This window comes from Mus musculus, chromosome 1, assembly GCF_000001635.26.
Source record: "Mus musculus strain C57BL/6J chromosome 1, GRCm38.p6 C57BL/6J".
In the NCBI taxonomy this organism is placed as follows: Eukaryota; Metazoa; Chordata; class Mammalia; order Rodentia; family Muridae; genus Mus; species Mus musculus.
The window spans coordinates 120,015,936-120,036,704 of NC_000067.6; the positions used below are offsets into that span (position 1 = coordinate 120,015,936).

The following is a 20,769-nucleotide window of genomic DNA, read 5'->3' on the forward strand; positions in this document are numbered from 1 at the left end:
AAAACCATTTCTTTGCACACTCAAGTTGTCAGGCAAGTGATTGCATTATGGGATATGAAGAGCAAGATGATGATGTTGAGTTTTTTCGCTTTCTTCAGCATTTAGGGGTGTGTGTGTGTGTATGTGTGTGTGTGTGTGTACATGTGCTTATAAGTGTGTGTACATATGCAATGCAGCTGGAAGTCAGAGTTCTACACTGAATGCCATCTCTGTCTTATCTTTCTTTTCTTTTCATGTGTATATAGTGCGCATGCACACATTTCTGTGTGTTCACATGTGTGTGAGAGCACATTCAGTGTGTGCATGTGGAGGCCTGGGGTTGAGGTTAGGTGAGTCCCTCAATCATTCTTCCACTTTCTTTCTTTAAAAACATGTTTATTTTATTTTATTTTTTTATTTCTGTGTATGCATGCATTTCTGCATGGAAGCGTGAGTCTGTGAGTGCAGTTCCCTGAAGAGAACAGAAGATGGCACTGGATCCCCTGGAGTTACAAGGGATTGCTAGTCACCCAAGTCACCCAACCTGGGTACTAGGAAGTGGACTTGGGTCTTTTGCAAGAGCAGCAAGTGCTTCTAACTGCTGAGCCACCTCTCCAGCCCCATCTGGTTATTATCTGAGGCAGTGTCTCAGTGAACCCAGAGCTTGAGAGTTACGTTAATTTACCTAGACAGGTTTTTGTCTCTACTTTATGAGTGCTGGGATTCCTGTCAGGCTGCCATGCCTACCAGGCATTTACATGGGCTCTGGTGATCCTTACAGTTGCATAACAAACTCTTTTTTGTTTGTTTGTTTGTTTGTTTTTTGAGACAGGGTTTCTCTGTGTAGCCCTGGCTGCTCTGGAACTCACTCTGTAGGCCAGGCTGGCCTTGAACTCAGAAATCTGCCTGTCTCTGCCTCCCAAGTGCTGGGATTTAAGACATGCACCACCACTGCTGGCTATAACAAACTCTTTACTTCCTGAGTCATCTCCACAGCCTCTCAGTTTTTAAGAAGGGATCTGGAACTTTCAGACTTAAGAGTTCATAATTAAACTAACACTAGTTAATGGGATGCAGTGTCTTTCCTTCTTCCTGTTGATATCTGCTTCACTGCCCCTACCTCCAGACCGGGCTGAACTCTTCTATTGTTTTCTCAAGGACAAACTGTGGCTGCCTATAGCTTCAAGTCCATCTGTATGGTGAACAGGGTAAGCTGACATTACATGCCCCATGGCAGGGCCAAGAATCCAAGAGCATAGAGATTATCCCAAACTTGGTAACTGTGTTTTTCTCTTTTGGCTTCATCAGTGAGCTGGCAACAGAGAGCAACCGACACAGACTCGGGGCTGCTCCTGGGGACCTTTGGCTCTCAGGTGGAGAGGATACAGTAAAACGTATCTTCCATTTGGGAAACATCCAAAGACAGAGATGGCAGGTGTCAGAGGACCATCCGGCAGCAAATACAAGCTTGTGTGCTGTTGCAGGCCCAGCCTTAACTGAGTTAAGGACAGAGAGTGCCATTCCTCACATGGACGCTGTTGGATGCGTAAAGATTCAGAAATGACAAGTCAAATACCAGTTCTTTAAAAAGGAAGCCACTGGAGAGGTGGCTCAGGGGTTAAAAGTGTTTACTCTTGCAGAGGACACAGGTTCTGTTCCCAGCACCCACATGGTGGTTTACCACAACCTGTAACTGTAGTTCTAGAGGATCAGAGTCCTTTTCCCTCCCCCAAGGGCACTCCATATACATAATTTCACACAGGTACATACACATAAGTTAAAAACAAATACATCTTTAAAAAAATTAGCACAGGCTATACCTGAATTACATGTTGAATTAAAATATATGACTAAAAAATAAAAAGGTAGGACTCTGGCTCAATTGGTATTAGCTGGCCTACCACACACAAGATCCTGGGTTCAAGCCCCAGAGGGTGTTTGCCTGTAATCCTAACACTGGGCATGTAGTTGGAGAGAGATGGAGGCACAGGAGGGTCAGAAGTTCAAAGTCATCTTTGGCTATACAGGGAGTTTAAGGCTGCCCTGGCATATTGAGAACTTGTCTCACAAGATAACAAAAAGAACAACGGAGTTGCCACAAATGATATCCAGGGACGTGTTTATAAAAAGATAAAGAGAGGGAGGATATTTTTTATGATTTGTGGTGAGGTATGGGGGAAAGGGGTGCCTGGGCAGAGAGAGAGAAGAGAAGAGAAGAAGGGAGGGGAGGGGAGCGGAGGGGAGGAGAGGGGAGGGGAGGGGAGGGGAGCGGAGGGGAGGGGAGGGGAGGGGAGGGGAGGGGAGGGGAGGGGAGGGGGAAAGAGAGGAGAGGAGAGGAAAGAGAAAAGAGGAAAGAGGAAAGAGAGGAGAGGAGAGGAAAGAGAAAAGAGGAAAGAGGAAAGAGAGGAGAGGAGAGGAAAGAGAAAAGAGGAAAGAGGAAAGAGAAGAGAGGAGAGAGAAGAGAAAGAGAAGTAGAGATAGGCTGGCCTTGAGCATGTGGAGAGAGACAGGGGAAGGGAATGGAGAGAGTGGGAAGGCAAGAACAAGAGAGAGAGGAGGGGGCAAGCAGCTCCTTTTATAGCACACCTGGCTATTGCCAGGTAACTGTGGGGCGGAGCTTAGACAAAATGCTAACATCCAGGAACACTTTCATGGAAATGGTAGGGGAAAAAAATCTCAGAAAGCTGAAAGGCGAGAGGCACCAATTCAGATGGCCACCATTTGACTCTCAGGAATTCTAGAGAAATATGGGGCCAGGAAAGGGAAGATCAGCCACAGGTACACAGAAACTAATTAGATGAGAAAGCACAGCAATTATTGACCTCAGGGAAGACAAAATGCCCGAGGACTCATAATCCTCTTAGAGGGACACGCTTCAACAGCTAACAATACATCACTGTCAAAAGAAGCCATTATAAACATGGAGCGAGGCTTTCACTGAAAGTGATGTGAACAGAGTGTACGGAATCTGGGAGTGAGAAACATTTCTAGGGAGAATTTAAAACATCTAAATCTTTAATGGCCTTACTAGGAAGCTTGAGATATTCCAATAATCCAAGAAATAGTGCTGTTTAAGAATGTGGGGGTTGTGGGTTGAGGCGCTAGAGAGATGAGGTTGAAGGCAAGTACTGCTTCCTTCTACTGTTTGGTTCTCAGAAACAGTCGGGTGGCACTGTAACTGCCTCAATCTCTGGCTCCAGGGGTCTGGCCCCCTCTTTTGGCCTCTGTGGGTACTTGCACTTATGCACATCTCATCCGTAGATATATACATATACACATAATCTTTTTTAAAAAAAGATTTAAAATTAGTTCTATCTCCAGAATACACACAAAAAGAAAAGATCTGCTCACAGTGGCATACATTTGTGATTCCAGGACTGGAGAGGCAGAGATAGATAAGTAGTGGAGGGCTTGCTGGTCAGCCAGCCTAGCCTCCTTCGCGTACTTCAGGCCAGGGAGAGACCATGTCTCAAAACAAAACAACCAAGACAGTGTCTGAGGCCCTCATGCTTGCAAGGCTGTCCTCAAGTCTCCACACACACACATGCACACAAGTGCACATGCATGAACGCACACCTGAGGGAGGAGAGAGGAGAGGGAGGGAGAACTGCTGTTTTAAAACATGCAAATTAAAAATATGGAGATAAAAATGAAAGCGAGCAGTAAGTGGCTGCCAAGAAAGAAACAGGCAAACATTAGGGAGGGAGTATGGCCAGTTTCGTTTTAGCCTCTCAGGTTCTGGTACAAGAGAAATGAGGAAGAACGAGTAGTAATAGAAACTCTCTCTCTCTCTCTCTCTCTCTCTCTGTGTGTGTGTGTGTGTGTGTGTGCGCACGCGCGCGCGCGCGAGCTTAACTGTTAAAGGAATTTTGTTTCTATAGACTTCAGCAGTCCTTCATCTTTGTTTACCTTTTTGCTCCTGTGAATTTTGTGCAGAATTATTAACACTGCATGTACATATGTGTTCATGCTTGTGTATATGTGTGCACTTGTGTGTTGGCACCCATACGCATGTGTGCATGTATGTATGTGGAGTGCAGAAGACAAACTCGGGCACTGCCTACCCTGTTCTTGGTTTGTTTGGACACAGGATCTCTCAGTGACCTGGAACTTTCCAGTGAGCCTCAGGCATCCTCTAGTCCCCAGTGGGGAATTACGAGTGTCCTTTTCCATGTCTGTCTTTTAAAAATCATTTTAATTTATCCTTTGAGAATTCCATCTGTGTATAAACTATATTGTGGCCATGATACCTAGCTTATTTTTCTTTTTAATGTGGATTTGGGGGGATGGATTGCAGTCCTCTGCTTGCAAGGCAAGTATTGAGCCATCTACCCAACTCGACAAAGCCAATAGTTATACCAAACACATGTATGGCTGTCCTTGCACTCACTGATAACAGACTGTCTGTTGCTGTGATAGAACACCATGAATGAAAGCAACTCGAGGAGAAAAGGGTTTACTTCATCTTATAGCCTGTAATCCATCGTCAGAAGAAGTTAGAACAGGAACTGAAGCCAGAAACTGAAGCAGAGAACATGGAAGAGTGCTGCCTTCTGGCACTGCCTGTGGCTCACTCATCCTGCTTTCTTATACCACACAGGATCGTCAGTGTAGGGGGAACACCGCCCACAAGGGGCTGGGCACTTCAACATCAATCACTAGGTAAGATGCCCTGCTGGCTGCTGGCTGCTGGCTGCTGGCTGCTGGCTGCTGGCTGCTGGCTTGTCTATAGGCCAGTCTTACGGAGGTACCTTCTCAGTGGTTCTCTTTTCTCAGATAACCATAGCTTGTGTCACGTTCACAAACAAAATAAGGAACCAGGACACCAGCTGAATCAGTGAGACTCTGTCTCAAAAACAGGCATGTGCACTTGCACAGGCATGTACACACACACACACACACACACACACACACACACACACACACACTCTAAACTAGAATAACAGAGAAGCGACAGGTTTGGGGAAGAGCAGAGGAAGCCATAGACTGTGTGTGGCGAGGCTTGTACCCCATGAGCAGAGCAGTTTCTGTAGAAATAGTCCAGTGCTTCCTAACCCAGATTAAACACATTGCCGAACACTCCAGCAAGTCTGCTCTGGACTGATGACCCTTGATTCCCGTGACTTTGCAGCGATGAGAAGGTGACAGCACTGCCATGCCAGGCCTTTTACATTTGGATGCTCTCTCTGGCTAGAGATATGCGGGTTTCCATTTCTGATGAAGTTGGGTGCTAGCAGTCAGCCATGAGAGGCTGTCCCTTGTGTCACACACTGGTGTGATAACCTAGGTGCATTAGAGGTTTTTGCTGGCTTTTTTTTTTTTTTTGGCAGGATCTTATTAAGACCTCTGCCCTGGTCTTCCATGTGCTAGGATCATAGGCATGGACCATCTTAGCTAGTTCATATAGAGCTGGGGATTGAAAGTAGCTGTGTCATTTGAGTTAAGCTGGCATGGCCATGAGCCGGCCAACAGCAGTCTACAGGCCCATGGTGGGGAGGAGACCTTTACAAAAGGAGTGAAGAACCCAGAGTACCAGAGAAAGTATGCTGAGAACCAACGGACAAAGAAAGAAAGACAAAGCTAAGATTTTCAGAATAATTCAGAGAAGTGGGCAGTCACTGTGTAGCTGACCCTGTAGAATTCTGGGAAGGAGAGGGTCTTAGCTGCAGTTTTGACTTGATAACATCCACTGAGAACAGGTTGGGTGACAACCCAGAAACAAGAGGAATCTCTATGCCCTTATTTCGACCGTTGAGTTCTTTTATCAACATCACATGCTTTTTAGTCACACAGTCTGTGTATGTTTGCTACAGTTGTGTTTAAGGACTTATTTTTTTTTCTAAAAATTGATTGTGGAATGTTCCCCAAATCCCCTGTGTCAAAGAGTTACCCAAGCTTGTTGCTGTTGGGAGATGGTGGACCTCTTAAGTGGGGACCAAGGGGAGGTCATTGTAAGTATACCTTTGAAAAGGGGAATACTCCTTCATCCTCTTCCTCTCTCACTCCTGGCCATGAGGCAGAGGGTTGTTATCTGTGGAGACCATTTTGTCCTCATCCTTATAGAGTAGGGTTATGAGGCGGTCATGTGGAGATCCTTCCTGCAACGTTGGAGCTAATGTTGGACACTTGTGTGCGAGTTGGTATTCCCACCCTCTGTCGCCATCTGTCTGCCTGCCCGTTCTTGCTTGAGGAAGGCAGGATCCTCAGCAGCACTGAGGAAACTCTTCGGTGTCCTGCTTGAAGGTTGGAGCTCTGCCCAGATTGTGTGATGTGCGGCGTGTGCTGCTCGAGGAACGGGCCGAGTGCCTGCGGGAACTCTCCGAAGAGAAGAAGGCGCTGGGCCCGAAGACAGCATCAGGTAGGAGGCCTCCCTCAGCCCAGGTGCCCTCCGCAGATGGATCCTGTCCAGTCATCGGGGTGGGAAACCTGTCCCCAGGACCAGGTGGGCTGTCCAGGGTGGGTTCAATTCTGTACACTCAATCAGCTGTCGGATCCATGGTGACCATGGGCTCAGAAGGCAGCATCTTCATGTCTCCTTTCTCTGGGAACAGCCATCGTATTCTCACCGTCTGCTCCTTCGTACACGGTTCATCAAGGTGAGTTTTTTGTTCATTTGTGTTACTTTATAAATCTTTGAGTGTGTGCGTGTGTATGGTGTGTGTATGATACATATATGTCTGGGTGTATGTGTATAGGGCATATGTGTGAAGTCAGAGGACAATGGCTCCTTGCCTCTCTCACCTTGAGACAAGGTTTCAACACTGATGCCCTTGCTAGGCTAGCTGGCCTGAGGGCTCCCAGGGCCTATTCTGTACCTTTCCTCAACAGGCATGCTGGAATTGCATGGCTTCACACCTAGCTTTATATAGGTTCTGGGGCTCTGAGCTCAGGTCCTTATTTTGTATAGCAAGCAATTGACCCATCAAATCACCTCCCTAGTGCAAAGTGAAGGCTTACTGGAAAGTGTGTCACAGCATCCTTGGTCCCTCCTTCACACTCTTGGCCCATTGGGATGAGCAAGGTCAGAGAGGTAGGATGGGGTCAGGATGGCTGAAGTAGGGGGAAGGGAACACATCTCCCGGTGATGGTGAAGACTAAGAAACACAGGGCAGACTGCCTGAGAGCATCCTATGAGAGGACTCCACTCAGCACGAGATGGAGACACACATCATTGCTTGCTCTCTCTGAAAGCCCTCCAAGGACTAGGAAGCATCTTTAAACCTTTAACATTTTATTTTTAGATTTATTTGTTTTGTTTTACATGTGTGCGATTTTTTTTTCTCACACGTATGTCTGTGAGTGGCATGCATTTCTGGTGCACGAGGAGGTCAGAAGACAACGTCGAATCCCCCTGGAACTGAAGTTATGGAAGGCTTTGAACAAGTATGTGGGTGCTGGGACTCAAACTTAGATCTTTTGCAAGAATAATAAGTGGACATAACCACTGAGCTTCCCAGCTTAACCATCACTCCAGCCCGGCCAGGATGCATCTTAGCAAATGTGGCCATGCATAGCTCCCTTCCACTCCTGGCTTCCAAAGAAGGCACTGCTAACCAGCCCCAACACTCCTGCTTAGGGAGTGCTGACTGGCATTCACTGACTGGGACTGTAGGAAATTATTGAACGTTCCAAGTCTGATCTCTGGAACGGAGATGATCATGTCTGTTTCAGAGGTATAAGTGAGAGAAAGTGGGTAAGGTGCAGAGATTCTGAATCTAAATATTCATCATTGGAGCTAGGAATGGTGTTCAAGTGACAGGCCACCTGCCTACCATGGACAAGACCTTCCTTCCACTCTGTCCCTAGGATCATGGTCAGTCAACCGATACATAGGTAAATACTTATCATTATCATCAATCTACACTATTACACATTTTATATTTAAGTGTTAATTGTATTCCTAGTCTCTCTTTGCACTCTATCATCTAAGAGTGTATCATTAAGAAGACATCCTGGGGCTGGGGAAGTGGCTCAATAAAAACACAAAGACCTGAGTCAGATTTCCCAAGAGCCCAGTTGTTTTAAAAAAAACCAGGCCTGCAATTCCAGTCCTGGACTGGAAGCTTATGCACAGTTTCCTGAAGCTCACAGGACAGCCAGACTAATGCATTTCAGACCAGTGAGAGACGCGGTCTCAACAACAGGACGTGGCATCTGAGGTTGTATTCTGCCTTCCACAGGCACCACACACATATGAGTACACAGGAACGCATGCACACACATGCACATGTGTCGTCCCCCCCCCCCCCGCCAACGGATATGAAGGAACACTTGCACGTGCACATGCAAGTGCACACACACGTCTACACACAGAGACAGAGACCGAAAGACAAAGAGAGACAGGAACAGAGAGACAGAGAGAGACTGGTTGAAGATTGTTCTTAGAACGAGGCAGGTGTCACATGCTCTGAGCCTGATGCGAGACCTGGGATGGGTTAAGGTGTGCCTCCACCTCCCCTGCTACCTCAGTGGGTTTCCAATAAACTCAGCTCTCAATCCCTCACAAGGTTCTCTCTTGGCTCATGTGCTCGGGAGTGGTCAGGGGACTCTGCTGGGGGCCTGGGATTAATGGTTAAGCTGTTGCTTCTCTCAGGTAGAGGTTAATGTTTGAAAACGAGACAAATTACAGGAAATGCCACTCATGGAGGGTCACCAAGCCTGAAATACTTAGTACATATAAAAGATTGACTCTTCAGCTTTTTTGAGTCGGGAACTCAGTCCACTCTGTGGGAATGTCTCGGGGTCATGACCTTAGCTGCCACTCTGCTGGGATATTTATTACTGGGTTTGTAGAAGCCACTGTCCTCTCAGAGGGGGCTGGGGAAAGTTTCTGGCTCTCCTTACAAGAAGAATATTCCAGAAGGATAGTATGGTGGCCAGATATTTGTACGTTCTGTGGTAACAGACCTGGGCATTCACCCAGATTTTTCACGTAGGGCCTGTGTGACCTCTAGCAGACCTCTCTGGGCCTCGGTGTTCTGCCTTCCCTGTCAAGTGGCGCATACCAGTGTTCTCTTCTTGTCTCCACAGCTGGTTGATCTGCCCCAAGTGGGAAGGCACAGGAGTTTTTGTACTTTTGTGCTTTTCTGTTGACATGAACTTCACATTAAATCAACCTCCGGGAGGTTTACAGTCCCCTGGCATTGATCACTCTATGCAACCACTTGTAGCAGTCTAAAATGCTCTTATCAGGCAAGAAAAAAAACGTGGCTGGCTCCCTGGTGACCTCCATCAGCAGGTGCAGGGTCCCAGAGCAGGGGTGTTCCAAGTCCTACACTCCAGAAATAGTCCCAGGTTATCATCAGGCCATCTGTGCTGATTTATAAATATGTCCTGAAGGTGGCCCTGTGCACACACATGGGAAAGAGTAAACGTTGGCAGAGAGAGGGCTGGCTCTCTGTGAGCCAGGCACCCTGCTGGCTGGGGCCCTGAAGATCACCAAGGCCCCATTCTGCCTTCCAGCTCAGCCTTCCTCCACTTCACCCTACACCTGCATCTGGGGGCTATCACTAGGCCAGACCCAGGCATGTGGTGTTGGGTCTCTATCTGCCTTGGGCCTGGAACAGACTCAGGGGCTAGGGACTTCCTAAGTCTAGAGGAGTCTATACCCTCTGCTGGGTGGCAACAGATCATTCTCTCTTAGCTGTGGCTTTTAGTTTGACTCCATTCCCCTTGGGTAGCTGACATTTAAGCCTTGGCATTTCTCTTGTCTGTCTGTCTGTCTGTCTGTCTGTCTGTCTGTCTGCCTGCCTGACTGCCTGCCTGACTGCCTGCCTGCCTATCTGCCTGCCTGCCTGCCTGCCTATCTATCTATCTATCTATCTATCTATCTATCTATCTATCTATCTATCTATCTGCTTGTTGTTTGCTTATTTATTATTTTTATATCCCCTCCCTCCTCTCCTTTAGTCCCCCCTCCCCTCTCCTGTCTACTCCCCTCCCCCATCCACTCCTCCTTCCTTTCTCTTCAGAAAAGGGCAGGCCTCCCATGGAGATCAACCAGCCATGGGATATGGAGTTGCAGTAAGACTAGGCACCTCCCCTTGCATTAACGCTGGACAAGGCAACCCAGTATGAGGAAAAGGGTTCCCCAAATCAGGCAACAGAGTCAGAGACAGCCCCTGATCCCACTGTTAGGAGTCCCACAAGATAAAGCTACACAACTAGAACATGTGTGCAGAGAGAGTCTAGGTCAGACCCATGCAGGCTCCCTGGTTGGTGTTTCAGTCTCAGGTTGGTTGATTCTATGGGTTGTGGTGTTTCTGACCCTGTGACTCCTACCACCCTCCCTTTCCCTCTTTGGCAGGGTTGCTTGAACTCCACCTGACGTTTGGCTGTGGTCTCTACATCTGTTTCCATCCGTCGGTGGGTGAAATCTCTCTGATGACAATTGGGAGAGTCACCAGTCTATGAGAACAGCAGAATACCATTAGGAATCATTTCATGACCTCTTTTGTGTGTGTGTGTGAGTCGTGTTTGGGTCTATCCTAGGTCTCTGGGCTATCCAGCCTCTGGATCTGGATCTCCCAGCAGTGTCAGGGGTGAACTCATGGGTCTCAAGTTGGACTAGTCATTGGCTGGCCACTCCCACAATTTCTAAGCCACCTTTATTTACCCCAACACATCTTGTACGTTGAAGCATTGAAGGTTTTCGTGGCTGGGTTGCTGTCTTAATTCTTCCACTGGAAGTCTTGCCTGGTTACAGGAGATGGTTGGTTTAGACTTTATATCCCCCATTGCTAGGAGACTTAGTTAGGGCCACCATTGTAGATTCCTGGGAGTTTACATTACACTAGGTTTATAGCTCATCTCTGAGATGGCCCTTGATTCCAGCTGTCTCTTCCAGTACTCTCTCCCTCCATCTTCCCTGCATCTGATCCCTCCTGTTGTCTTGGTATTTCTTGAAAACACCTCAAACTTTTCTCTGCGTGCATAGTAGCTAAGAGATCACTATCTGTAGCCACAGGGCCCTTCTGTGCCTGGCTGGGGAAGTGTGTTCTGTAGGGCTATCTGTGGTCTGGTCTCTATAGCCATTCTCCTCTGAGCCGCTTTTCACATCAATTGTATGGCTTTGAGGGGCCTATGTCTTTCTTTTTTCTTCTCTCCCTCCCTCCCTTCTTTACTCTTCCCTCCCTATTTCCTGCTCTCTTTCTCCTTCCTTCCTTCCTCCCTCCCTCCCTCCCTCCCTTTCTTCCTTCCTTTTTTCCTTTCTCCCTTCCTCCCTTCTTCCCTCCCTCTCTCCCTCCCCCCCGCCTCTCCAGGGTCTCCTGTAGCTCAGGCTAGCCTCAAACTTCCTAGGCAGTCAAAGATGACCTTGGCCTTCTGATCTTCTTCTCCACTTTCTGAGTGCTGAGATTTCAGGTGTGTGCCACCATGCCTGGTTCTGTGGTGCTAGAGCTGGACTCAGGGCTTCCTACATGCTAGGCCAGCACTTTCCCCAACAGAGCTGAAGTCCCAGCACCCTGTTAACATTTCCCCTCACTGCCCCCCCCCCATCGTCTGAAGACAAAGTAAATTTTCTAAAAAACATATAACCAGTAAAATAAAAACTGTTCAGACAAGTAGCACCAAAAAGGTCAGGCCTCCATGTGAGAAGTCTTACCTGCCAGGAATTCATAGGTCTGCTCTCAGCCCTCAGTGCTCAGAGGATGGAGCTGAACTGGGCAAATAAGAGCACCTGTGGATGTTCAGTAACTGCAGGGTTGAGAACCAGTTCAATTGATATGGAGGGCAGCCTGGGAGGTGACCCTTCACTGGGTTGAGGAGACAGGAAGGCTGTAACGGGACCCCAGCTTCATCCCCTTCCTGCATTTGTCTCTCTGCCCCTGGACTCCTCCATTCTTCCTCTAAGCATGGGCCGTTGACTCCCTGTCACACCTAGGCTGTTGCAATAGTCACTTTCAGAATGTCTGCTTCTTATAGCTCAGGCCTGGCATAGTTCCACCCCTGCCCAGGGCCTGGCTGACATGAGAAGTGTGGCATTGAGCCAGCTGGCAGGGGTTTCTCCTACCCGGGGGCACCTTTACCATGCTCCAGCCAGCCCTAGGTTAGCTGTTCTGTGGACCCTGCTCAACGTAACTCCCCACACCCAAGACTCTCAGACACTCTGACACCTCATTCTGTCTGGCCAGGCAGTCAAGGTCACCTACCACATGGACTGGAGCCTTTGGCTAGTGGCCTGGTGGCTTGGCCAGCCCCAGACAGCTCTGAGTCCCACTTCTCAGGTGGCCAATAGTCTCTGGAAGTGGTCATCTGCCCCCAGTACTGGAGAAAACATGGAATAGACAAGGAGACCATTCTGCAGTCACACGGAGAGAGACCTGCTTAAGGAAGGGGGAACACCTGTTTCTCTTTGACCTCCTAGGACTCCAAATGCTAGAAACAGGAAGTAGTGTTTTCTGGAAGGCCCCCCCCCCAGGACCAAGTCACACCTGTTTTATTATTTTCTCACCACTGTGACAAGATCAGTTTAAGAAAGGGCGGGGTTGGTTTGGGCTCACAGTTTGAGGGAGCAGTCCGCAGTCCATCGTGGCAGGCACAGCACCAGGAGTCAGCTACTCCACAGGAGCCACAGTCAGCAGAGGAGAGATGGATGTCTGTGCTCAGCTCGCTCTCTCCCCGTTTCCTTTCAACCCAGCCCATGGACCGGTGCTGCTCACACTCAGAGTGGCTCCTCCCACCCTAGTTAACTCGGTCTAGAAAACCCAGACACGTTCAGAAGTTTACCTCCTAAGTGGTTCTACATCCCATCAAATTAACAGTGGACATTGTCACACCCAGGGACACTGGGAAGACCCTTCTCAGACCTGGAGAGAACACCCATGGGTGCCTAGAGAAAGACTGGCAGCCTCTGGGATGGTGGGGCAGACAGGAACTCCATAGCTGCTCCAAGACAGAAATGCATAGAGCTTTCTGCCCCAGGCTCCCTGTGAGATCCTGGGTGAAGATTGAGATGCATCCAAGCACTGCTCATCTCCTGGACTCCTCAAAGGATCAGCATCTATCCAGTCCTTCATTTCGCAGATGCTTTTGCTGGCTCCTGGAACCCCATCTATATTGGATGGTTTTCTTGTTGCTCTGACATAAACAACCTAAGAGAGGAGGAAATTATTTTTCTCACAGTTCCCAAGAGTTCAATCTCTTGTCCTCAGCCCTACTGACTTTAGGCCTGTGCTGAGGCAGAATGCCGTGGTGGTAAGAATACGTTCAGAAGGATGCTGCTCGTCTCATGGGAGGCAGGAGGTAGAGCAGAAGAGAGAGACTGAATACTGTGCAAACACTCACAGACTGGACCCTAGTGACTTTCTCCCTCCAACAAGCTCCCCTCAAAAAACTTTCTGAGCCTCCTAGAACTGTGCCACCAGCTGGGGAACTAACTGATTAGTACAGGAGCCAGTAGGGGACATTTCTATTCATATCACAACCCGGTCTGGGATGTGGCTCAGTTGATAGCCTAATAGGCATAAATCCCTGGGTTCCATCCCCAGCCACTCATAAATGATGATTGTTATGATTAGCTTTAATCATTAACTTGAGTCAACCTAATGCTGCCTGAGAAGAGAGTCTCAATGAAGGAGTGTCTACATTGGTTGGCCTGTGGGCATGTCTGTTGGGGATTGTCCTAATTGAGTTAATAGATGTGGGAAGAGGTAACTCACTGTGGGTAGCACCATTCCCTAGGCAGGGGTCCCAAGCTGTATAAAAGTGGAGAAACTGAGCTGAGAACAAGCAAGAAAGGAAGCAAGCATGCAATCATTTCTCCCCTGCTCTTGATGTGGCCATAACTTAACTAAATGCTTCCAGTTCTTGCCACAGTCATTTAACCTAGAAATATAAAAAAATAAGTCATTCCTCCCCTTACTCTTGGTTAGAATATTATTATATCATAGCAATGGAAATGACCTAAGACAATCTGTATTCTCAGGATTCAGGAGGTGGAGGTAGAAGGATCAGGAGTTCAAGGCCTGTCTGAGACAGATAGCGAGTTCAAGGTTATTTTGGGATACATGAAACTTGGAGACAGAAAAACAGTGGGAGGCAATGGTGAAGCATCAGTACAAACAAGTGAGGTGTCCTCATGGCATTCCTATCCCTTCTCAGTACAATCTCCATGGTAACCTGACCCACCACAGAGGCTCTGCCCTGTACTTCCCATCAGAAGCAATGGGAAGTATGTCCAATATACAGTGCTCTGGGCTTTGGCCTACAGTTTTCTAATTCAGCCATTGGGAGGTCAGACCCAAAAACCTGTATTTTTATAAACTCCCCAGAGATGCTTTGAGAACTCGCCTCTCCCTGAGCTGAGTGTCCAGAGTGTCCCTGTTCTCAGCACACACACACACACAGACAGAGGCGGTCATTGACCTAACTTCCAAAAGGAACACTATTGTCCACCAGGCAGAGGATCCTCAAGAGCAGAAGCCTATCTGACGGTCTACAGCTGAAGCCCTTGAGCCTCCTGTGGGCCAGGCATAGTGGGGGTACTCAGTATGAGGCCAGTGAATGGTGGATGGACCGGCTGGCACCCTGGTGTTCACACCAGTCCCCTCTGCCCACAGATGCTTTTTGACATCCCTGATGGCTTCTCGGTTCCATGTCTTTATTAGGGCCCTCTGGTCTGGTGTTTGTGGAAGGAACCCAGGCATCCGATTCAGCCCCACTTTCAATGAAGCAGAAGCCGTGAAGAAGAGTGAGGTGGTGTGGCTTACTGAGTTGACCCAGTCAGGAAACATAGAGGCAGAATGTGCCTGCCTAGCTCACCATCTGGTGCCTGATTATAGTTTCCAACCACCTGACCTGTCCCAAGGCATTGGTTGATGCCAGGCAGGCTCAGGGCCATTGTGAAGAGGCAAGGAGGTGTGTGTGTGTGTGTGTGTGTGTGTGGAGAGAGAGAGAGAGAGAGAGAGAGAGAGAGAGAGAGAGAGAGAGAGAGAGAGCAAGGGTTGGGTCTGGCCAGGATGAATTGGGTTAGCAGAGGGTACAGAGGTCTGGGGAGGAGAGAAGGTGAGTCAGATGTGGTGTGTTTTGCCCGAGCAGGCCTGGGAGAAGTTCAGAAGTAGGCTGAGGAACAGGGCAAGGGCAAGCTATGGCCCAGGATGAAGATGGTGGGAGTCTAAAAGAGTGGTTCTAGGAAACATTGCTTGGATGGCATTGTTTTTGTTTCTTGAGACAGAGTTTTGTGTAGCCCAGGCTGGCTTCCAGTCTGCTGTGTAGCTAAGGATGACCTTGAACTTCTGACCCTCCTGCTTCCTCCTTACTGGGATTATAAGCTTATGTGGTGCTGGAGACCAAACCCAGGGCTCTTGGGTACGCTAGGCAGGCGCTCTTCAAGCTGAGCGTGCACAGCCTTAGCCCTGGTGTTATGAGTTGAATACATTCCCCATAGGCTCGCGTGTTAATCACTTGCCTCTGGTTGACGGTGCTATTGGGAAAGATTTTGGGAATTATGGGGGGTGGGGCAAGAGCTGGAGAAATATCTCAGAGTCTCAGAGGCAGAACACTTGCCCAGTGTGTGCAAGACCCTGCTTTCCATCCATGTCCCAGCCCTGGAAAGGTGGAGTTCAAGGTGTCAGTGTATAATGGGAACTGGGGTTAAAGGATGGTGGGTGGCCTTGGCCCGTGGTCTACTCCACCCCAATCTTCTCTGCAGGCTGTGAGAGGTTTTGGGACAACATGAGCTGCTGGCCCTCCTCGGCACTGGCACAGACAGTGGAAGTGCCATGTCCGAAGTTCCTGAGGATGTTCTCTGGCAGAAATGGTAACCACTCAGCGTGAAGCACCCCAACCGGAGGTTGTTTTGGTTCTCAGATGAGGACTTGGGTACCAGGAAGCTGTGAGGAGAGCAGTGTGGGAAATGATAAGGGGAAATCTTGGGAGACTAGAATCCTTGCACAAGAGTGTGAGAGCTCAGGGTCCCAAGGAAGGAAACAGGAGACAAAGGCTTTAGGGAAGTAGGAAGAAGACTGGGGCCGTTGTGTCGGCTCAGCGTGTTAAAGGTGCTTGCTGCTAAGCCTGTTGATCTGAGCTTGATCCTTCCTACTTATGTAGTGGAAGAAGAGAATTGACTCCTACAAGCTGTTCTCTCACCACCATTCGGGCATCCAAGAGAAAAAGGGTAATAAAAAGGAGGAAGAAAAAGAGGAGGGTGGGGAAAAAAGAGGAGGAGGGGAGGAAGAGAGGAAGGAGGGGGAAGGGGGAAGTGGAGGGGGAGGAGGAAAAAGAGGAGGGGAGAAGGAGGAAGAGGAGGAAGAGAAGGAAGAAGAGGAGGAGGAAGGGGAGGGAAAGGAAGAGGAAGGGGAAGAGGAGGAAGAAGAGGAGGAAGAGGGGAAAGAAGAGTGAGGAAAGGGTGGATGGGAAGGGAATGAGGAGGAGGGAAAAGGGGAGGAGGGAAGGAGAAGGGGACGAGGAGAGGAGGAAGGGGAGGGGGAAGAGGGGAGGAGGGAGAGAGGAAGAGGAGGAAAAAGAGGAGGAAGAGGACTTGGCATTGGCTAAGATGTGCCTCATAACCCCAATTTAGGAACCCTCTCCCTTCTTGCAATATTTTTGTTCCCTTAGCAACCAGTCACCTTGCTTCAGATACCCCTACTATGCCTGTCTCTAGAACATTTTTGTGCCTGTTATTCTGGGCCTTGCTGGTAAACAGCAGCTCCCTGGGTGCCCTGACTCCTGAAGGGATGCCTGACCTGGGTACATCTGCATCTTGTGCCGTGCTGCCGTGCCCAGCTTCACATGGGTGCTGGGGATCTGAACTTGGGGACCTGTGTTTGCACAGCAAGCTCTCCTCACCTGGCCTCTCCCCTGCCCTGGAAGTAAATTTAAAACATTTTCCTTTGTTCCTTCTCCCTCCCCGCTCCCACCTCTCCATCATCGCCCCCTTCCCCTGAGATGCTTACGCCTTCAATTCTACTGAGGGTCTATCCTCCTGGCAGGACCCCTCCATGTCAGGTACTTGAGTCTGTGAAGCTCAGGACTCAGGCCATTCACGCAGCCATGACTTGGAGCAATGTACTGACCTAACGTCCAGGTACCGCCATGGCCAGGCAGCTTCCTGTTGAAAAGGATGTACGCCTCTCATCTGTACCAGGCACTCCCTCCAAAAAGCCTTCTTAGAGCCCCACACCTACCCAGGAAGAGCCAGTACCTGGCCACAAAGGTGACCAAATGCCTGCCTGGTTAACTGCTTGAACTCCACCCACCTCTTAACTGTTGGCAATTCACAGCCAAATCCCCCACAAAGCAGTTTTCTGCTGCTGCTGCTGCTTCATCTACCTGCCACAAGGTGTCAGTGTGGGGACACGGGCTGACACTGAGGCCCTGCCTTCTAGGAGTTGGCCTGGCTCCAGGGCTGGTGGGAGGATCTTACACTCACTGGGCCATACCTGCCCTCAGGGTGTCGGCTTGCCCAAGAGCGTGGGTCAAGGCCTGTCTGGGTCCGCTAGTGACCAAGAACTTTTCTCTTGCATAGTGCTGCCTCAGAGCTGCTTGGACTTTTGCCTTTTGCCTTTCCAGTGAGAAAGCTTCCCCACAGTGTGTTCCCAACCCCACGGAGTGCTTCTGTGGGGAAGTGGACACCAGCCACTGTTAAAGACAACTTCCTTTGGAAGGAGACAAATGTGTTCTAGAGTTAACTCCTAAGTAGCCTTTCCCCACAGCAGTCTCCATACTGGTCCAGACGGCCATTTGGATGATTAGAAAAACTGCAGGCTGCTTTCTGTCCCAGATAGTTCTCATTCCAGGCCTAGAATGTTCCTTCAAGGAGACATTCCTTTGATTCTTTGAACAGCACTGGTATTTCCAGTGTTCCTTGTTTAAATTGTATTTAGTGGGCCTTGATACCACAGTCCTGTGAACCCAGCCTCCTCGAAGGCTGAAGCAGGAAGACTCCCAAGTGTAAGGGACAACTTAGAGACTATGTCTCAAAACAGAATGTAAAAGAAGGGGCTGGGAGACAGCTCTGCGGGGAAAGTGCTTACTGCAAACATGAGGGTCTGAGCTTGATCCCCACCACCCTTGTGAAAGCCAGGCAGAGGTCCATGCCTGGAATCCCAGCACCAGTGGGTGAGGCAGACACTTGGAGATCTAGAGTTTGCTGGCCAGTCAGATTAGCATGGTAGGCGAGCTCCAGGTTCAGTGAGAGCCTCACAAAAATAAAAGTAAAAATAAAAACAAAAATAAGGCGAAGAGGTCAAGGAAGACACTTTATGTCAACCTTTGTCCTCCCTGCATAGATACTCACATACACACACACATACCACACACCACATACACACACACACACCTGCACACACACACACACATACATACACACGCACACACATACATACACACACATGCACACACACATACATACACACACCTGCACACACACATGCACACACACACATACGCACACACACACACACACACATATACACACACGCGCGCACACACACACACACACACACACGCGCACACACACATATATACACATACATACACACACACACACACATACATATACACACCTGCGCACACACATACACACACACACACACCCCATATATATACACACCTGCGCACATACACACACATACACACAGGAGTGTGTGTATATACACACATAGTTAAAAAGGGTTAGAGATATATTTTATTGAGAGAGCTCTTTCTTAGCATATCCCAGGCCCTAGGTTCAATCCCCAATCTCTCTTTCCCTCTACACACATACACACACACACACACACACACACACACACACACCACACACACACACACACACGAACACACACCCCATACACAAGTTTCTGGATGGGATCAGGTGCTGGTCCAGCCTTTTAGGAAGGATCCCAGGGTCTCAAGAAGCAAATGACAGTTTTGGACAGGTTCTTCCCTGAAATGCACATGCATGCATACACAGGCCTGCAAATGTCAGCTTCTGGGCTCTTCTGAAGGGATCCCTGTCCCTTTAGGAATGAGTCTCAGAGGAAGTGAGTAGAGTTGAGGGTACAGAGAGAGCCCATTCTTGCTGCATCATCCTAGCTTTGTCAAAGGTTCAGGAACCAACTGAGTCATAGTCAGATATCTTTGGAATGCTACTGGGTCCCTGAGGACCCTAGACAGGCAGGCAGCTGTGCTGTGCTGGACCCATAGAGAGCCACCATCTCGGCCTGTGCTGATGGCCTTTTGTTCTGGAGCTGTGTCTTTCTATCCAGTCAGCCCACATTTGGCCATCATTCTTTCCTGCCCCACAGCCTCCTTCCCTGACTTCATTCCAAAGCTCTCTCACCCCTCCCTTCAATGCTAAGACTTTATACTCCGATAGGGGCAGGGACCCTCAGGTCTGGAAGAGCAACTTTTGGAAGCCAAAATAAGACAAGGTATTAGAACCAATTCTCAACAGGTAAATGTTAAATGTGTACCTAGCATGCCAGTGGTCCTGGTAAGATTCCCTGAACCATATATGCACACATACACAAGCACACACATGCATGCCCACCATGGAAAATCCTCCCCACCTAGCATACCCCATATAGTGGGGAACTCAACCCTGTTCTCTATGAGAAGAGCTCATGTCTGTCAACCTCATTTATTACTCTGCCTGAACAGCAAGCCAGTGTTGATGCCCAACAACTCTGGGCCACACTTTTGGTTCCAGAAACCCATTACTCATGCGGTCCGAGGAGTTAACCTGCAACCTCGTGCCAGGCATGGGTGGGGGGAGGGGGCAAACACAGTTGCTCCCAACAGGCAGTGACAACATTGTGGCTAAAGGAATAATAACCCAATTCTTCTCACAAGGGACAGCCGCCTCATAGACTTTATTTATCCCAGTGGCCTCTGCTGGTTTCCGTCTGGTGAGATGAGCAAGACACAGTGGTCAAGCACAAAGACCTGAGTCTGGTAGCCAGGCTGGACATAAAATGTACGTGTAATGCCAGAACCAGGGAGGCAGAGGCAGGTGCATCCCTGAGACTCACGAACCAGCTGGCTCAGTCTAGTTGGCAAGTTCCAAGCCAGGATGAGACTGACTCTGTCTCCAAAGGCACACACACACACACACACACACACACACACACACACAGAGAGAGAGAGAGAGAGAGAGAGAGAGAGAGAGAGAGAGAGAGAGAGAGGAGGGGAGAGCATCTTTACAGCCTAGGGGTCCATCCTCAGAAGTCAAGTCCTCTGCATCCACCCAGATGCTCCAGGACCCACCTATCATGCCAGCAGAACTGGGGTCGGGGTAAGAAAGGGCATTCATACAAAACGTGAAGAGTCCTGCAGGTCCAACCCTCTTCCTCCATTTACTCAGCTATGATGTGAACATGTTATAGGGCCACTGCATGCCTCAACTTGCCCACCTGTAGAATGATGTCCATATTTACATGTTGCCAGAGGTTTCCTGTAATGATTCCACTATTCATCTGCTGCACCCTTGTCACCCTCAGGGTCTCTGTTCCGGAACTGCACAAAGGATGGCTGGTCAGAAACCTTCCCCAGGCCTGACCTGGCCTGTGGGGTCAACATGAATGGCTCCTTTAATGAGAGACGGGTAAGCCTGTCCTGTTGCAGCTCTGTGCCCAAGAGGAATGGATGGAGGGTGAACTCAAAGAAAGGGCAGGGATGCCAAAGAGGATCTGAGTGCTGGCAAGCACCATCATGGCTAGCTCACAGGGAGTGGAGCACAGAACACAAGGTTTGTAGACTCCACAAAAGCAGCACTCAGTGAGACCCCGTCCTGGCCAAACTTAGTTCTTTCTATTAAAAACCCTCTCCTTTCACCAGCTCACCAGGACACTGTGTCTTGCTTGACTTTCT

The 20,769-nt window shown here is 49.0% G+C and overlaps 1 protein-coding gene and 1 long non-coding RNA gene across 14 annotated transcripts in view; one reads left to right on the plus strand and one right to left on the minus strand.

Annotated features, from left to right (window-relative positions):
• The window catches only part of Sctr (secretin receptor), a 56,661-nt gene that overhangs the window by 9,057 nt on the left and 26,835 nt on the right, over positions 1 to 20,769 (plus strand). For 4 of the 12 annotated variants that reach the window (XM_006529685.4, XM_006529684.4, NM_001012322.2 and 1 more), the window contains 4 exons: positions 6,223 to 6,337; positions 6,531 to 6,575; positions 15,629 to 15,736; positions 20,400 to 20,503. In XM_006529685.4, the coding sequence (XP_006529748.1) occupies positions 6,223 to 6,337; positions 6,531 to 6,575; positions 15,629 to 15,736; positions 20,400 to 20,503 (372 nt within the window). Of the gene's footprint in view, positions 1 to 6,222; positions 6,338 to 6,463; positions 6,576 to 6,611; positions 7,363 to 9,949; positions 10,345 to 15,628; positions 15,737 to 16,026; positions 16,094 to 18,699; positions 19,877 to 20,399; positions 20,504 to 20,769 lie in introns of those variants that run through there. The other 8 variants (XM_006529686.4, NM_001311077.1, XM_011248029.1 and 5 more) reach the window with 7 other exon arrangements.
• Positions 10,289 to 12,377, minus strand: Gm33764. 2 transcript variants are annotated; one of them, XR_003948703.1, is made up of 4 exons: positions 12,129 to 12,377; positions 11,582 to 11,673; positions 10,595 to 10,674; positions 10,289 to 10,386 (listed from the first exon to the last, which is right to left on the minus strand). It is a non-coding gene; the product is annotated as a predicted gene, 33764 (long non-coding RNA). The 2 variants fall into 2 exon arrangements; XR_003948702.1 differs by having other exon boundaries at positions 11,582 to 11,861.